The 18,099-nt window shown below is 37.8% G+C and overlaps 1 protein-coding gene across 1 annotated transcript in view; it reads left to right on the top strand.

Annotated features, from left to right (window-relative positions):
* LOC121430844 (short transient receptor potential channel 6-like) overlaps positions 1 to 18,099 on the top strand; it is an 89,993-nt gene that overhangs the window by 57,779 nt on the left and 14,115 nt on the right. The window contains exons 5-6 of the mRNA XM_041628271.1: positions 11,803 to 12,048; positions 12,829 to 12,996. Of these exons, the coding sequence (XP_041484205.1) occupies positions 11,803 to 12,048; positions 12,829 to 12,996 (414 nt within the window). The remainder of the gene's footprint in view (positions 1 to 11,802; positions 12,049 to 12,828; positions 12,997 to 18,099) is intronic.

Raw genomic sequence — 18,099 nt, 5'->3', positions numbered from 1 at the left:
CGCCACAACGCCTAGTGTGGCAAGGGTACATATCGTAGTCTTTACTCCAAACCCGTTTTAAAAAATTATGTTATAATCTTAAAAAATAAGACCCTGTAAGAAAGCATGGATATAAGAGCAGTCTTTAACCCAGACGCTGTTATTTAAAAAAAAAATAGGAGATCTTCAATTTGACGACCCCACCGTCTCATCTCTGTGGGAAAAATGCATATAGAGTGTAGTCTTTACTCCAAACCTGGTGATTAAAAGAAAATCTAAATACTAAGACCCCATCATCTTCTAAACTAATAGTCTATAGCAAAGCACGGGTACCTATAGCATAGCCTTTACTCCATACCCATTTATTAAAAAAACTACACTGTACAATGTACAGCCACTATAATTACGCTATATACCCATGTGCTACATTGCAGGGTCTTAGTACTGAAGATGACGGGATTGAAGTTTCGAAGATTCTTGATTTTTTTTTCAAATGACTGGGTCTGGAGAAAATAATAACTCTATATGCTTGATTACATGGCAATGGTTTAGAAGATGTTGAGGTCCAAATTTTAAAGTTTAATTCTCTTTTGACCACTGGGTTTTGAGTAAAGACTACGCTTAGCTAGTCGAGGTATAGCGTTAATCCTGTTGTTTGGAAGAACATATGGCCAAGACTGAGTATTAAAAAGTAGACTAAAAACCTTCATCTTGTAGGGTAAGGTCGCACTGGGTCTGGAAAAGGAGACTACCAGCATGGGTCGGCAGAGCAAAATTGATAGGGGGAGGGGAGGGCACAGCGAAAAAGGGCACTTCCTCTTTTGAAAAGGGCACTTGAAACAAAAGACTTTTTTTAAAACAAAATAGCATATATACCCTAGTAGGGCAATGAGCAAAATTATTGAGGGGGGCAAACATGGCGTATGGGGCAAAATTTCTTTAAAGCTGCGAGCGAGCAAAAATGTTGAAACTTTTAATAAAAAAAAACATTTGTGATAGATTTTGACATAGAGAACACTATCATATTTCACCACTTTTCTTTCCTTTTATTATTTTCTTTTTCTTGGTCTTGAGAACTTTTGGGGTCCATAGAACAAGGTCAATTTCTTAAGGGGGCAAGTTCCCCCCCTCCCCCGGCTCAGATGCCCCTGCTAAAGAAAGGACGCTAATTGCAATACTTATATTAGCAAATTGGACATTTGATTAAACCAGAAGAGAAGGGGCATTTATCAGATTATTCTTATATGGGGCACTTGATCAAAGGTGAATATGTACACACTATACAGAAGAAAAATTTCACTCTGAAAAGGAGTGATTGGTTAACATTGGTTTGACTTTTAAAAAAATCTGAGCGAGAAGGTCACACTTGTCACCTGTGTCTGTGATATGTTACAAAAATGAAGCCCAGAAAAAATTGCATTCGAAAATCATTATTTAGTGCTTCAAAAATTGAAATATATAAAGTGACCGGAAATACCATCTTAATTTCATCTCATACACTTATGTGTACTATTTAGGCGTCTATAAGACGCCTATTTACATAATAGTGGTTTGCCTTGTAGTTTGAGCTTTTCATTGTCAATGGTTGTTTTCAGGGTTTATTAGTTCTAATTCGTGCACTTGCACACATGTTTCATCTTGGTTTGATAATTTTTTTTAAATCGGCTGCTCACAAAGTTAAACAATAACTTTAACCCTATCTAGGCCGGGGTATTTTTAGTTCATATGGCCGGGGGGGGGGGGGGGGCGAGAGGCCCCCCTTGAGATCTCGGCTGTCAACCAAGCGATCACACATAAAATTGGCAAGCATGTTGTCTGGGATATAATCTAAAAAATTGTATAGTAATTTATTTCATGCAATTCGTTATTACGTAATTATGCTAATTTATGCGTAATTAGTATGGGAAATCATACTTTTTCCTCTAACTCCATAAATAAAGCTCCAAATGTTTTACTTTTTGGCGTAGAAATCCTTTGTGATGTTCTTAGCAAGTGTACATAACAAATTGTGATATCAGATCAATTTCTTATGTATTGTATTATTTTTTGCAATTTCTTATATATTTCTTTGTTTTTGGACCTTTTGTTTTTCATTGTTTTTTCAATGGAATTCGTTGGGGACTCTTCTAAGTTAATAAACAGCATAAAACACATACATTTAGGCCAGCAAAACTAAAAATAATCATACATTTATGATTTTTGGTTGAAACCACAATTTACATTGACTTTGTACACGATATCACGTTTTTGAGCAATTTTTGGTCTAACATGCACTTAAATAACATTGCGTAACTTCGGAACCGCGTACCTGGGTGAAGATGCAAACTTGGTCTCAAAGTTTGCGCAAGACTTGAAACTAAAAAGTCAGCGAGCAGCGCGGTCAAAAAAAATTGCGCGACGAAAATATCGCGCGACTCGTTGAGGGAGGAGGGGGCCTCCGAGCCCCCCTGTTGCACCCACAAATGAAATAACGCCCACAAATGTAATAACACTTTACCCACAAATGTAATAACGCCCACAAATGTAATAACACTTTACCCACAAATGTAATAATTTTTGATCGCCCACAAATGTAATAATGACTTCACCCACGATAAATTTGAAGGGATTTTTGGCGAATCCGTTCTAAACTAAAATCCTATAGTAATGCGTTCATATAGCACAAAAGTGCAAAGTCTTTTTTCAGACCGGGTTAATAAAACATCAAAGTACAAGTCCAAAGTCTTTCTTCCAGACCCGGTTGTTTCAAAAATTATAATATAAGTCCAAAGTCTTTTTTACAGACCCGGTTGTTTAAAAAATTATAATATAAATCCAAAGTCTTTTTTCCAGACCCGGTTGTTTAAAAAATTACAATATAAATCCAAAGTCTTTTTCCAGACCCGGTTGTTTCAAGAATTTTAATAAGTCCAAAGTCTTTTTTCCTGACCCAGTTATTTCAAAATTTATAATATAAGTCCAAACTAAGATACGATAATGAAATTCCTGTGGAAAAAATGGGAAGCGAGCTTAGTCTTTTCTCCAGACCCAGTTAATTAAAACTGGTGGAATTAATGTCTTTGTTGTTGTTTCAACTTATACGGTGTATATTGTGAATATATGCACTAAGAGTAAATTGAGAATCAAGCGTAGTCTTTTCTCCAGACCCGGTTACCTGTTATTTAAACATTATGAATAACAGTTTAAAAACAGTATAAAGACCCCACAATCTTATTAATGCTGGATATATAGCGTAGTCTTTCAGCCCGATCATTTTTTTCTTCAAAAAAAAAAACGCTAATAGTAAGAATAAAAAAAAAAATCAAAGTTTAAGACCAAACAAACCTTCAACCTAAGAACCTGTTTTAAAAGAAGTTTAGAGTGTTGTCTTTATTCCAGACCTAAAACAGTTACGAAAAAAAATCTTCTAACATAAGACCTTATATTCTTATTCTCGTGGAATAACACGAGTTTTAAAACGTACTCTTTCCTCAAGACCCGGCTATTAAAAAAAGTAACTGAAAAACTTCGAATCTAAGACCAAATTTCCAAAGTTTCACCCAGTAAAAATATGTCTTTTTTAAATAATACTACTACCCCTACAAAACATTGTAATAACGCGTGGCTAAAGCAGACATCCTTTCTCCAGACTTGGCTACTATTTGAAAAATAAAATAGTTTTTACAAATATTCTAAAACGAATACCCGATAATCTAATTACTGTGGAACAACATGAAGACCGATTGTCGAAGATCGACTTTCCTCCAGACACAATTATTTCAGGAATAAAAAAATCAATAAAAATCAACCCCCAACAACGAATCTAAGAACCAACAATCCTCCAAATTAAGACCATGCATGTAGAAAAGCACTCGTTTAGAGCGTTGTCTTTATTCCAGACCCGGTGATTTAAAAATGATTTAAACAATCCTAAAAGAAAAGACTCATATTCTTATTCTTGTGGAATAACACGAGTATTATGCTTAGTCTTTCGTCTGGACCCAGTTACTTAAAAGATAAAGAAATATTGAAAAAAAATGACAGCTGAGACCAATCTTCAAAATTAAACCCACTTCAAATGCTTGGGCTTAGAGTGTTGTCTTTACCCCTCACCGACGTATATTATAACTTTTGAAACGACGGGTCTGAAAAAAGACTTTGGACGTATATTATAATTTTGATAAACCGGGTCTGGAAAAAGACTTGGACTTGTACTGTAATATTTCATTAACCGGGTCTGGAAAAAAGACTTTGAACTTTTGTGCTATATGAACGCATTACTATAGGATATTAGTTTAGAACGAATGCGCCAAAAATCACTTCAAATTTATTACATTTGTAGGAAAAGTCATTATTACATTAGTGGGTAAAGTGCACTGTTACACAGGGCCGTCACCAGCTTTTTTCTAGGGGGGGGGGTGCTTTTTATGAAAAAAAAACACAAAAACACAAAAAACAACGTATTAACTCAATTTCATGCAGTTATATAGCCCGCCGGCCAGATCTTTTTCAAAAGAGCCCTCAAGTATCCCTACCCCCCCCTCCGGTTGTTTTTTTTATTTATTTTTTATTTTTATTTTTTTTAATTTTTTTTTTGGTTCTGAAGGGGGGTGCGTTCGCACCCTCCGCACCCCCCCTGGCGACGGCCCTGTTACATTTGTGGGTAAAGTGTTATTACATCTGTGGGCTTTATTACATTTGTGGGTAAAGTGTTATTACATTTGTGGGTGATCAAAAATTATTACATTTGTGGGTAAAGTGTTATTACATTTGTGGGCGTTATTACATTTGTGGGTAAAGTGTTATTACATTTGTGGGCGTTATTACATTTGTGGGTGAAGTGTTATTACATTTGTGGGCGTTATTACATTTGTGGGCGATTATTACATTTGTGTTTGTAACACCCCCCCCCCCCGGCCTAGATAGGGTTAAAGGGGCGAGAGGAACATTTTAAAAGGATATTTATGCACTTTTAGAAGGGATAATAATGCGAAATAAGGAAAACGGGCTATGATAGGTCATGAAATGAGCGGTTTTAAGGAATGGAAACTTATCAGATACGAGAATGAGCACTTATATCTATAAAAAGGTAAAGGGGCGCACTTTAACACATAAAACGGGTCCTTCTAAGATGAAAGGGGCAAAGTTATTGGTTTAAAAGGGAAAACAATTTATTGCTTCAAAAAGTGGGGGCACTGTGAACCCCCTGCCCCCCCCCCCCCGGGGGATCGCAGCCCCTGCATTCATATCATATGGAACATTCGTTGTAGAATCGAGGTGTATGAATTGCAAACTAAAAATATTGAATTTAGAGAGTAAAGTGTATCGCATTTGTGGGTATATAGTTCAAAATGAATGCCTCTTGTTGTTAAAGTGCGCTAGTATGACATGATTGTGTGGGAAATATTTTTATATACGTTATTGGGTACAGTCTTTTTACACATGTGGCTGATTACACAAGCTGGCGTCGGTACACCACTTTGGGGGTGTTAAAAGAGATATGAAACAATGTCTTGTTTGAATGTTCATAGATTCATAAAAATCAACATCAAATGCCATAGTAATCAAGACATTTTGGGTTTATAATTAAATTCTAGAGAAATTCGACAACTTGAATTAATTGCCCCATGCAGTGTTCGAAATAGTAGGGGAAGGCGGGGTAAGTTGAGCATAGGGGCAAGTTGAGCCACCAGCCCCAGGCCAATAATGAATGAGTCAGACATTGTGGTGGTGTCATGTATTGATGTCCCATAGCATAACCCCTAACCCCACCATATTGTTTCCAACTTTGAAACAAAAACTAGTTTTTTAGAGGGAAAAATATGAATTTCAGCCAAAAAAGTAAAAAAGAGTGTGAAATAGATAAGTGCTTTTATAAACACACAAGTCTTTAAATATAATAAAGACATGATAACAACACTATTAGTCCAGGTATGGATCTTCATTCTTGTCATAGTCTTTTATATGATGGATGCATAATAAATGTGTGGATACAAAATTATCGCACTAAGTTTGGACTGGGGTAAGTTGAGCAAAAGAGTATGGGGCAAGTTGAGCCATGGTTATTCATATGGCAATGTATTTTAAAAAACAAACAAACCATAAAAATCGATTGAAATGCAGGCTGAAAGGAGCAAATTTACTTGACTGCTCTTTTCCTTTTACAGGATGTTAGTATTCATAGAGAATTAGCAAGTGAAAAGACTTTAAACAAAAAATTGACATGCTGGTTCTCCCCATACATATTGTACATAGTTTTTGTGGCTCAACTTACCCTAGAAGGTGGCTCAAACTTACCCCATATATCGGGCAAGTTGAGCCATTTGACATCGTTTTTTTCAAAGGTCACAATGACTTTCAGTGTGGGGATAGAAAGTTATATATAGGTGGAAAATATTCCAGAAGAATTGAATTTCAAGGCAAGGTACTTATTTCGACAAGATTATTAATCATATCAATTCTAACATGCCAAAAGCAAAAACTGTCACAACTTACCCCGCCTTCCCCTACTAAATGTCCCTCTAAGGTGACACGACATATACTCCTGCGACAGTTAATATCACAGAAGGCATAGTATTAGTGTTAGGATTGTGATAGAGTTTTTGGTTCAGAATATTGTCATGATTCAGATTAGGGTGTATTTAGTTTTGGAGGTTAGCTTTTATGTTTCGCTTAATGTTTAGATTTTCCATCGGAGCAATTGTCGCCAGAGTAAATGTCCACTAAGCCTGGTGCCCCCCCCCACTGCCTCTCTGAAAAGCGTTTCATTGCCGATGACACTAGCTGTAGCTTCTCCCTTATGCAGGCATGTTTCTCATTTTCACAGTAATGTTATGAAACATTTCATGAGAAATATCCTTAATATGGATGAAAACTGATTTGCACATATCCCGGAGGTTTGCACTTTTCCCGTGAAAATTGTTCAATTGCACATATCCCGTCGTCACGTTTGCACAGATGCCGTTGATAAATTTTGACAGATTTGCACATTTCCCGGCGTGGCGTTTGCACAAATTCCGTTGTTTGCACAAATTCCGGCGAAATTTTGCACATATACCGTTGTTTGCACATATACCGTTGTTTGCACATATCCCGGCGTTTGCACATATCACGGCTCCACACGGTGCTCTCACAGGACGGGTCTCAACGAAGGTAAGGTCATCCACGTATTTGAAATGATCCACACATATGTCATTGGTCCTTGATAAACTGGTTGCAGCGTCCTTTACCAAGGCCAGAAACACAACCGGGCCTAATTTCGTGCCCTGGGGTACGCCCGCTGAAGTGATACACCAATTCGACAGAGCTCCTTTGTATTTCACCCTTTGATGGCACTCTGACAGAAAGCTCTCGATTCACGCCACATGTCTGCCCTGCACGCCTATGTCTAGCAGTTTGTTGATCGCTACTGTATGATCCACTCGATCGAAAGCTTTAGAAAAATCGGTGACGAGGACTGTAGAGGTTGAACCACCCTTATCAGCATGACTGCATGTGGAGGATATGCAGAATGTCAATCAAACAGTGACTAGTGAAAACATCCTTTAGCTTACCAAACTGAGCAGGATCAATCCTTGATTTAAGAACATCCCTAGCAACAAAGTGCTCTGCTACCTTGGCAAAGGTGTCTGTCAGTGCAACTGGTCGTAGACTGTCTACGTGAGCAAGTGTTGTCTTTGAAAGAGGCGTAATGTGTGCTCGCTTCCACATTGGCGGAATAGACAGTTGGGTGTAGGATACATTGATGATGTGGGTCAGAGGTTTAGTAAGTTCATATGCAAATAGCCTGATGAACCTTGATGAGATCCCGTCTGGACCGCAAGATTTCCTAACCTTGACTTTGCACAGCTCCATGAAGACTTCCCATATAGTGACATGTCGAATAGGTTGTGATGGGAGATAAGCTGGCAAGCGTTCTCTATCGATTGGATCGAGATCATCTGCCACGGAGGAAAACTTGTGAAAACAGTTGTCATGAACAATCATTAAGTGGACTGATGATGTCACATCCCCACTTTCCGGTTTCTTGTGTTATTACATAAAATCATATTTTTTCATTTTTTCATACTTGCGTGAATAATATGTCTCCCTTATAATGAAATAAGTTGCAGCAATAAATATATAATACACTAAATCAGTTGTCAATCCATTTTTACTTGTTCTTGGAGGAAAAAATTTAAATAAACCTGATTATTCCATATGATAAAATACAAAAGAATAAGTGGGGATATAAAATCATCAGCCCACCTAATGAATATTCATTATGACTGTTTTCACTAAATATTGCTAAACTTTAAAATTCAATAACGTTGTTATTTATCCGATTTTGATGAAATTTTCAGCATTTTGCTCAGTAAATTCTACTCTATTTATTACGCTACAAATACTTTCAGCCCGGATCATCCCTTTACGGTAATGTGCATGAGGCTGTGAGAGGGAGTTTGTTGGGGATGTATTGTTGTGTGAGTGTGTAAGGGATGTGAGATCAAGGAGAGAGGTGATATCTCCATGGTAAGATTATGGGAGGATACATGGGGGAATGAAATTGTGTGTACGCGTGTGTGGGTGGGTGGATGCCGCGTATGTGTTAGGATGTGTTGAGGTTGTATGAAGATGTGAGTGGGTGAATCTTTGTGTGTGGGTATGTGTATGGATGTTTCCGATTGCGTTTTGCTTGTTTGTTTGTTTTATTTCCGTAATCAGATAAAAAATATACAGTATACAAGAGAGATACATACATCCAATTCAGCTGTATTTGCAAAATACGCTGCTGTTCTTCCTTGGGGTCCTTCTGGGCGGTGGCAAGAGCTCACGTGGAAGATTTTACTCTTCTACCTCGATTTATTTTAGTTGGAATTATCACTAAAGCCCAGGCGCGTACGCAGGATTTTTGAAAGGGGGGGGGGGGGGTTTCGAGCTGATTTTTTTTTTAAAATCTCCCGCCCAGTCTCTAAAAAGTGATGAGCGGGGGGGGGGGGGGGGGGGAGGTGATGATTTTTTTTTTTCAGCGCTGCAAATAAGACAATAACATTTAAGTGGGGATGGGTATGTTACAGTGCGGTCATGACCCGCGAGCGAGCAGAAATGTTCTCGTTTTTGCGTTGAAAACATAACCTTTTTGTCAATAGTTTGTTGGTATCATAGTCGATGCTACATGTCCTTCGGATCGTAGCACTCATGATATGGCCAACCGCGTAGCCAGGATTTCATTTTGGAGGGGGCGGTAAATGCACGCGAAGCGTGCCAACACTTACAGAGCGCGCGAAGCGCGCTCCCTAGGGGGTGGGCGCAGGGAGGGGGAGTTTCCCCCTCCCGCGCGAAGCACGAAGCTTTTAGTGTTTCATAAATTAAAATGAAAAGGAGCCGTTTCTCTTGTCTCTAGTACCTCCAATTCGGTTGACTATATTGCGATTTTGAACCTTGTTTTCAAAAGTGATTGTAAACGCACAAAAGAGGTATACAATGGAGGAAATTAAAATGATAATAACTCCGCGCGAAGCGCGGAAGCTAAAGTGATTTATCAATTTTTCTTGCCATAAAAAGGGTCCCGAGAAAAGGGTATTCTCAAAGATATATTGAAACTTTCTTTGGAAAGATCAGATTTGATTACAAACAATTTAGCATCAGTGCATATTTTTAACTCGCAAAACAGAGGAGAAGATTGGTAGAGGAAGATATTCCTCCCCGCGATGAGCAATGAAACTCTGAAATTTCAAAGGGCGGACGTTTCATCAAATGTAGATATCTCTAATACCCAATCGTCTCTAATTCAATTGATTTTCTAAGATTATTGAACTTCATTACAAGGAAAATAGTGCGCATAAAGTTGAAACTTCTGTGATTTATTGAAATTATCTATCTATATAATAAAGGATGATTAATTTTTTTGACTTATCCTGAAGCGCTTCATTTTGAATATAAAGAAACTTAAGTGTCATTCAAAATTTCAAACTGAGGGCGCAAAACAGGACAGGAGATGAATGTATACAGGGAAATGACATGAAGTTTAATACAATTTGATAAAAGAAATATTGTACTTTTTTATTTAATACGACACGAATTCCATACCTTCCTCTTTTTAAAGTAGGAACCTGTTTGCCCCCAAATTATGGTTGTTTATAGTAATGAGCTGAAAAACGGGAGAAGCTGACTTTATGGAGGTGACGGCAGAAACTGATATAAAGATTTTACCCGCTCGGAGCCGACCAGACCAGAAGTTGCGCGATCAATTGTAAAAAAAAGATAACTACATATATTTACTTCGGCCTAACCTTACTCAAATTCATGCCCTAATGTATACAATTTTAACTTTAACTGGCGAGAAGCACATAGCTGAGGTGGAAAAACAGGGTTAGAGAAAAGGTGGGGGAACAATGGAGAACTTCAATATTGTCATTTAACCGCTCGCAGAGCGGAAGCATAATTCATATATCAATTTAAACCAAGAAGAGTGAAGGAGTTTCTCTTTTGAGAAAAAAATAAAGAATAAATAGAAAGAACACAAAGCTACCTTTCTTCCCTTTCCTTCCTTCCCTTTTCTCCCCTCCTTTTCCCCTTCTTTTTTTTTTTCTTTTTGGGGACTTTTTTTTTGGGGGGGGGCGACCGCCCCCCTGGCTACGCGCCTGGATATGGCCTTGATCAGAACACTAGAAACTTGAGAAATGTCATGAATAATTACGAGCGAGCGGAGCAAGCGAGCCGAAATGTTTGCGTTCTTCCGTCAAAACATACGATTCTTCTCAATAGCTTGTTGATAATGATTACATATTAGTTGATGATACATGTCCTTCTGCTCGTAAGTCTCATGATATGGCCTTGATCAAGAGACTAGAAACTTAAGAAATTTCATAAATGATTACGAGTGAGCGAGCCGAAATTTTCGCGTTTTCCCGTCAAAACATACATTTCTTGTCAATAGTTTGTTAGTAAATCAAGTATTAGTCGATGCTACATGTCCTTCTATTCGTAACACTCATAATACGGTCTTGAACAGGAGACTAGATACTTATGGAATTTCATAAATTATTACGAGCGAGCGGAGCGAGCTAACCGACATTTTAGCATTTTCCGTCATTTTGGTTTTCATATTGGTAAAACATATTTTGTAAGAAAACGTATGTCTTTGTCTTGGTTCACTTGTATTCATAAGTATACATCATGATAATCATGTATGGCCTTGTTAATGGCGATACCGTGATCATGTCGGCGACATGCGGAAATAAAAGATATAATAAAATGGAGCGAGCGAAGCGAGCGGAAATTTTTTCTGTGTTTTTCGTCGGAAACATGAGATTCTGTTCATTATTGCTGTCATATACATTATTGGGTAGGGGAACTGTCCGTAACCAGACCAAGGAGTTATCAGGCTCTTGCCCGATAACTCCTTGACCAGACCGACCTCTGGGGAGACAAGCAAAAAAAAAAAAAAAGGAAACGAAAGGGGGGGGGGGGGTTGAACCCCCGAACCGCCCCCCTCTTGCGTACGCGCCTGCTAAAGCCTATCAATCGATATATTCATTTTATCTCATTGTCTTTCATTTTACATCACAAATTTGAATTTGAAAAGCTTATACAAACTTTTAACCGTCATCCAAATGCCGAAAATAAATTCAATTGATTTGATTGATGGGCTTGATGATTCATTCAAGAAAGCATGCCTATATTCGAATGGGCGTCATGAATGCAGGATATGTTTTTTTTCTTCATTAACTTGCTATATATATATATATATATATATATATATATATACATATATAGGGGGCGGATTATCGTGTTGACGACAAAGCTTCACATCGTTTGTACTTCTAAATCGGAATACAAATATATATTGATATACTCTAATAGAACGAATACCGTGAGCTTGTGAAGCGATGTAAACAGTTTGCTTCCGACTTGCTCGACATGTGCCAGACAACTGCAGAGGTTCAGACTATACTCAAACAAGAAGCCACAACACAAGGAGAGGTCTATGCGGCAGAAGGCGCCAATACCCTCCGGAAGAACAGAGGAGCAAAACCAGAAATCCCCGGCGACGACTCGGATTTCTCACTCCCGAGGCTGGAACTGGCTATCAAATTTCGCCAAAAGCAAGTAAGATTTTCAGGCGGATTCGTTGACGATAGGGAAAGTTCCCAAATTTTGTTGTCTCCATGATTATTATTTGATTCTTGTGCGTATATGCCTTCGAACTATACAGTCATCCCATCTTAACCAGGTTCAGAACTTACTTCAGAATATTTAGGAACAAACGTTGGGTTAAAAAAAAGTTTGAAATTACGCTGGACTTAAATTGAGTACAACTACAATTGATTTTATTATCATATTGAAATATTATTATATTAAAATATTATCGAATACTTGTTCAACCCTATATATCCCTGTCAACCACACTACCTTACATTTCTTCATTATTTTAGCAACAAAGATCTACATACTCTCGTCGTTCTGCAGCTGCTCCTTCCTATGTCATTCCAAAAAAAAAGAAACAGCCGGTTTCAATTCCCTTCAATCTCTTGCCCCCCCCTTCCTTGGAACAAACTCCCTCCATCTCTTCGAAACCTCTCTTCTCTTGACCTTTTCAAAAAACATCTCAAAACACACTTATATCATCATAAACCTTAACTTACGCTATCAACAGCGCTTTGTATCCTTTTCACTTTTCTTAAGTAGAAAACAACTTGTTTAAAAAAATGTTAACACTACTTTTTGACGATTCGGGTAATGTAATATTCAAATATGTTTCAGTTTTTGTTCAGCAATACTGACATCTCTTGCCTCATGTGCATATCCATCTTCCGTCCATTTCTTCCTAAAGGTGTGCAATTATTATGATTTTTTATTGATGTTAGATGACTTGTTTTGTTTATCAAGTTCGTAGCCCATCCTCACTGTCAGCATCACTTGTCGACATTATGGTATAAAGGTTTTCCCATTCGGACCCGCCAGTGGCATCCCCTGGTCAAATGCTTGGCAACAGTTGTTATGATCGCTGCTCTACCATTCCTTACCCTGGCTTACTGGTTCTTTCCAAAGAGTAAGGTAGGTACACACATATATCTTGAAAGTGTAGACTTAAGTTGTGATGTAATACTGTAATTATCAGGGGCCGCGGAACCGGGGGGCTGTGGGGGAGGGGCTTCAGTCCCCCACTTTTTCCCAAAACCGTGTACAAAAACGTTAAAATTACCATATGATTGTGATTTTTAGCATGGTCAGCCCCCCTCCCACTTTGAATTTTTTTTCCAAAACCGTGTACAAAAACGTGAAAATGACCATATGATTGTGATTTTTAGCATGGTCAGCCCCCCTCCCACTTTGAAAACTATTCCGCGGCCCCCGATTATGTTTTGTTTATTTGCTTTGTATAATATTGTATTTCGTAAATGCTGTGTATTGAAGATGTAGATAAGAGCTGCTGGTCTCTATGAATATACCAATAAAGAAAAATATGAATAGTAATAATAATAACAATAACAGTTATCGATACTATTTCAGTATCATTTTGTTACATACCATTCAAAATTAATTGTATTCAATAATTTGTTATACCATGTTTACCTTGTGATGTTTTCCTCAAATGTTCCTCATATACATATTTGGGGTTACACTTAGTAATTCGTAAGGTTCTTTATTCTAAAGGTTCGTAATTTCGAAACACGTAAATTGCCTATACCTCGATGTTCGTGAATCCGAAAACGAAAAAGGGTTCGTTAATCAGAACATTTGTGGCGTTATTACGAAGGTTCGATAATCCGAAAACGAAATAAGATTCGTTGTTCTATAGGTTCGTTTATACGAAAACGAAATAAGGTTCGTTGTTCCGAAGGTTCGATAATTCGAAAACGAGATAAGGTTTGTTGTTCCGAAGGTTCGTTAATCCGAAAACGAAATAAAGTTCGTTGTTCCGAAGGATTGATAATCCGGAAACGAAATAAGGTTCGTTGTTCTAAAGGTTCGTCAATCCGAAAACGAAATAAGGTTCGTTGTTCCGAAGGTTGGTTAATCCGAAAAATGAAAACCGGGAAAGTAGAGGAAGGGCAAGTGTGGTGTTGGGGCGCATACATTCGTAATTCCGAAGCTTCGTTATTCCGAAGGTTCGGATATTCCAAAGGTTCGTATTTCCGAAGGTTCGTTAGTTCGATGGTTCGTTAGTCCGAAAACGAAATGAGGTTCGTAACTCCAAAAATCCGAAAACAAAGTGAGGTTCGTAATTCCTAAGCTTAGTTAGTCCGAAAACGTAATGATTAACGTGATTAACCTTATTTCGTTTTCGGATTATCGAACCTTCGGAATAACGCCACAAATGTTTGGATTAACGAACCCTTTTAAGTTTTCGGATTAACGAACATCGAGGTATAGGCAATTTACGTGTTTCGGAATTACGAACCTTCGAAATTAAAGGAGAATGAAACCATTGGAACAAGATAGCTTGTGTGAAAACAGAAAAATCAAAGAAACAGATCAACGAAAGTTTGAGAAAAATCGGACAAATAATGAGAAAGTTATGAACATTTGAATATTGAATAGGCGCCCTCTCTATATTCTTTTAAATGTAGGCTGAAAACATTTCTTTTACAATCGTATGCTAGCGGTTAAGCGCCTTGCTCGAGTGACTATATCTTGTAGATCTCTTTATAATGTATTGAGTATTTTCATTTTATTGATGTCGCTTCATTGCGTTAGGAGTTTTTAATCCTTGATTATTTTCTTCTGGGAACCTATATGTTTACAAGCTTTGCTTTTAAATAGGTTCCTCATATTTCACGTAATTGTATTTTCTTGTTAAATAGTACAACTATGTATTTTTTGTCATCATGTATTCATAATTGTGTTCATTTTTGTGGAATGTGAAACAATAAATCAAATCAAATCAATATTGCGATCACAAATGCTATGGAGATAGCAAATTGGCAATGCGACAAAGATGTGTGATGTCACTTGTGAACAACTCTCCCCATTACTTTAGTATATATTTCACTAAAATTGCCTCTTTTATCACATCTATCCATACATCATGTGTTCTGTCTACATGAGGGCATGTAATACATATTTTTTTTTAGAATACATCATGGATAAAGAGTTTGTATCATTATAAGAAAAAGGAAAAAAGAGACATTTTGAGGGTATTTTATAGTCCACCAAAGGGAAAGTTGTTCATCAGTGACATCACACATCCTTCAGGGGCGGATCCAGGATTTTGAAATAGGGGGGGGGGGGCGCCAGCGGCGAGGGAGCGAAGCGACCGAGTGAAGCGACCGAGCGGGGAGAGGGTGTGGGAGGGGGGATACCCCCTCCCACGGCAAGGACTTTCAAAAAATCATGTCCAAAAGTCGTATTTTGAGAGCACCTTTAGAAGAAAAATGCACACTTAAATCACTGTAACTTCATGAATAAAAGACACATACTGACTCATTTAGGAGCTGGTTTCCAGTCACACACCGTATAAGCGGTCATTCAAAACATACATTTGGCAAAGGCTCTTCACTTGCTTGCATCGTGTGATTGAAACGTCAAATTTAAATGATACGAAACTGAGACTTGTAATCGATAAGTTCCGAATAATCCATTCTGTTTATTGTCATTTGTGTATTTACATTGTGTGTTTCAAACGAGAATTGTTTAGTCGTATGGCAACATGCATAAAATTTGGTTCTTTTTTCCCCAAAATGCACAGTAAATTGTTACAAACTACAGAAAAAACGACATCATCTTGTGGTAATCAACCTTTTCCCTCGTATTATTTTTAAATCATCTTCAATAATCCAGTCATTCTGCACAACCTCAAAGTAATATAAAGCTTCTTAAGGGGATTCTCATCATTAATACAAATTTGCTCCTTGATAATTCGTTGGAATGATTGCTCCGGCGAAACTTAGTTTGGGCGCCCTGGATAATATGCCTCTGAATCTACCAGAAAGTGTAAAAGTTAGTTTACATTAAATACAAATATGTCTGACCTATACATTTCAGTGAAAACGTACATGACCAAGGCAGAATGATAATGCTGCGCACGTGGCGCCCGATATAGGGCTTCATCTTTGAGTGAAGAATAATCTCGGGGATAGACATTATCATTCGCATCGTTGACACTTTCTCTCGCGATCTGTTACTTACAATTTACATGTATTTGCCATAAAGACGGACAAACGCATGTTACAAAAAACACAAAATTTCGGGAAAAAATGATATCCAATCCAACATCTTCACACTGGTCACTGCACTGCAACTCCCGATTACAAGTGGTGCAACTTTCCAACCAATCGACTTGCGCGCCCTGGAATTCCGGAATTTACATATTGCAATACAGTATGACAGAGGTGCATTTGTGCGAACACAAAGGCCATGAGCGTAAGTTAAAATATAGTTTTGACTAGATCTAGCCCTTGAAATTGACTACATTGTACCAATCCAGTAAATATAACCATCAAAAAAAAAAAAAAAAAAAAAATCCGGCGAAAATAGGGGGGGGGGGGGGTACGCGCCCGGGGCGCCCCCCTCTGGATCCGCCACTGTCCTTGTCACATTGCCAATGTGAGGATCTCCATAGCATTAGTGATTGCAAATTTCAAATGCTCATAACTTTCTCACTATTTGTCCGATTTTTCTCAAACTTTCTTTATTCTTATTCTTTGATTTTTTCTGTTTCTACACAAGCCTATTTGTTCCAAAGGTTTCATTCCCCTTTAAGAGGTGTAACCGTGTGGGGGGGGGGGGGACAAAGCCAAAAATGACACTCGTACGTCAAAATGGGCACTTAAGTGATATTTTCACCATGCAATATCATCTGCGTGAAGTCATTGTGTAGAGAAAAGCCTTTTTGAAGTGATTATGGAAAGATGTATATTTAGGCTTTATTTTTCGCGAAAGAGTATTATGATCGAGCGGTTTTGAAAAATTTCAAAGCTGAAGTTGTAAAACTTGTTTTGGGAGTCAACTACTGTTACAATGACATGATTGATAGGTGTTGTGGGCGTAAATCACAAGCTCAAACTTTAAGGCATTTCAATAAGAAATGAAAATGAAAAATTCAGAGCAGGTTTCTGCTATCATTAAAAAGACGTGCGTCTAACCATGGACCCTAGGATCCATGGTCGAACTAAAAAATTCACACGAGCGCAAAGCGCGAGCTTGAATATATATTGATCAGAAAAGGAACCCGTTCATCAATCGAATAATGCGAGTGCGAAGCGCGAGCTGAAAAATTGTAATATTCCGGCCTGAAAAATAATCTAAAATGTACTTTAAAAAGTATTTATTTTGAAAAGAAGGGAATTTCTCATTTAGGAAAAAATAGCATTTCCCTGTTATTTCTTTTGGAGGTGCAAGTGCCCCCTTCCCCCCGTCGGATCCAACTTCAGCCAATGGGGGGGGGGGCGAAATTTTTTCACCCATAATTTCCCCGATCGGCAGCTCAAAGTTTAATTTTGTTTCTTGAAAGGGTAGTCCTGACAGTCAATAATTAGCTTTATTCTTATAAAGTAAAGTAAATATGTCATAATATCATAAGCCTTTTTATAAATAATGCGAGCGCGAGCTACAGTTTTTATAGAAATATGATGGGCAATGTGTTTGTGATCTTCAAAATAAGATGCTTATGTAATCTAGATAACAGCTGCGAGCAAGAAGCGCGAGCAGAAATTTTAAATATTAGCTCTGACCTGATCTAAAATGGACATGTTAAGGAATTTTTGCAGTTACCCATGAAGCGATGCATGTTTCAACCAGAGGTGGCGGAACGTATTTTCTTAAGGGGGGGGGGGGGGCAGAGCTAAAAAGGTGCAATTACATGCCAAAAAGGGGCATTTTGGTGCAAACGGATATTTTCACCATCAGATTATCATTTGTGTAAGGAAGTGTGTTTTGTAGTAATTAAGTTGAGCGAAGTTTTTTTACTTGATTTCTGATTGATAAGTTATATATTTAGATTTCATTTTTTGCTAGCAAGCGTAGCGAACAAGCGGTTTGGAAAAATTCTTTCAACTCTGAAGTTCTAAAACTCGCTTTTTCATCAAGTATGGACCTAATTACTGTTAAAAGGGCATCCTTGTGAGATGTTGCGAGCGAATCACGAGCTCAAAATTTCATGTAGGCCTAATAAGACATAATATTAATAATAATTGTTATTATTTCCCCGGCTTATAT

The sequence above is a fragment of the Lytechinus variegatus genome, chromosome 1 (genome assembly GCF_018143015.1).
Source record: "Lytechinus variegatus isolate NC3 chromosome 1, Lvar_3.0, whole genome shotgun sequence".
NCBI classification, from domain to species: domain Eukaryota; kingdom Metazoa; phylum Echinodermata; class Echinoidea; order Temnopleuroida; family Toxopneustidae; genus Lytechinus; species Lytechinus variegatus.
Note: the sequence above shows the minus strand (reverse complement) of the source record. Positions and strands in the feature narration are given on the sequence as shown.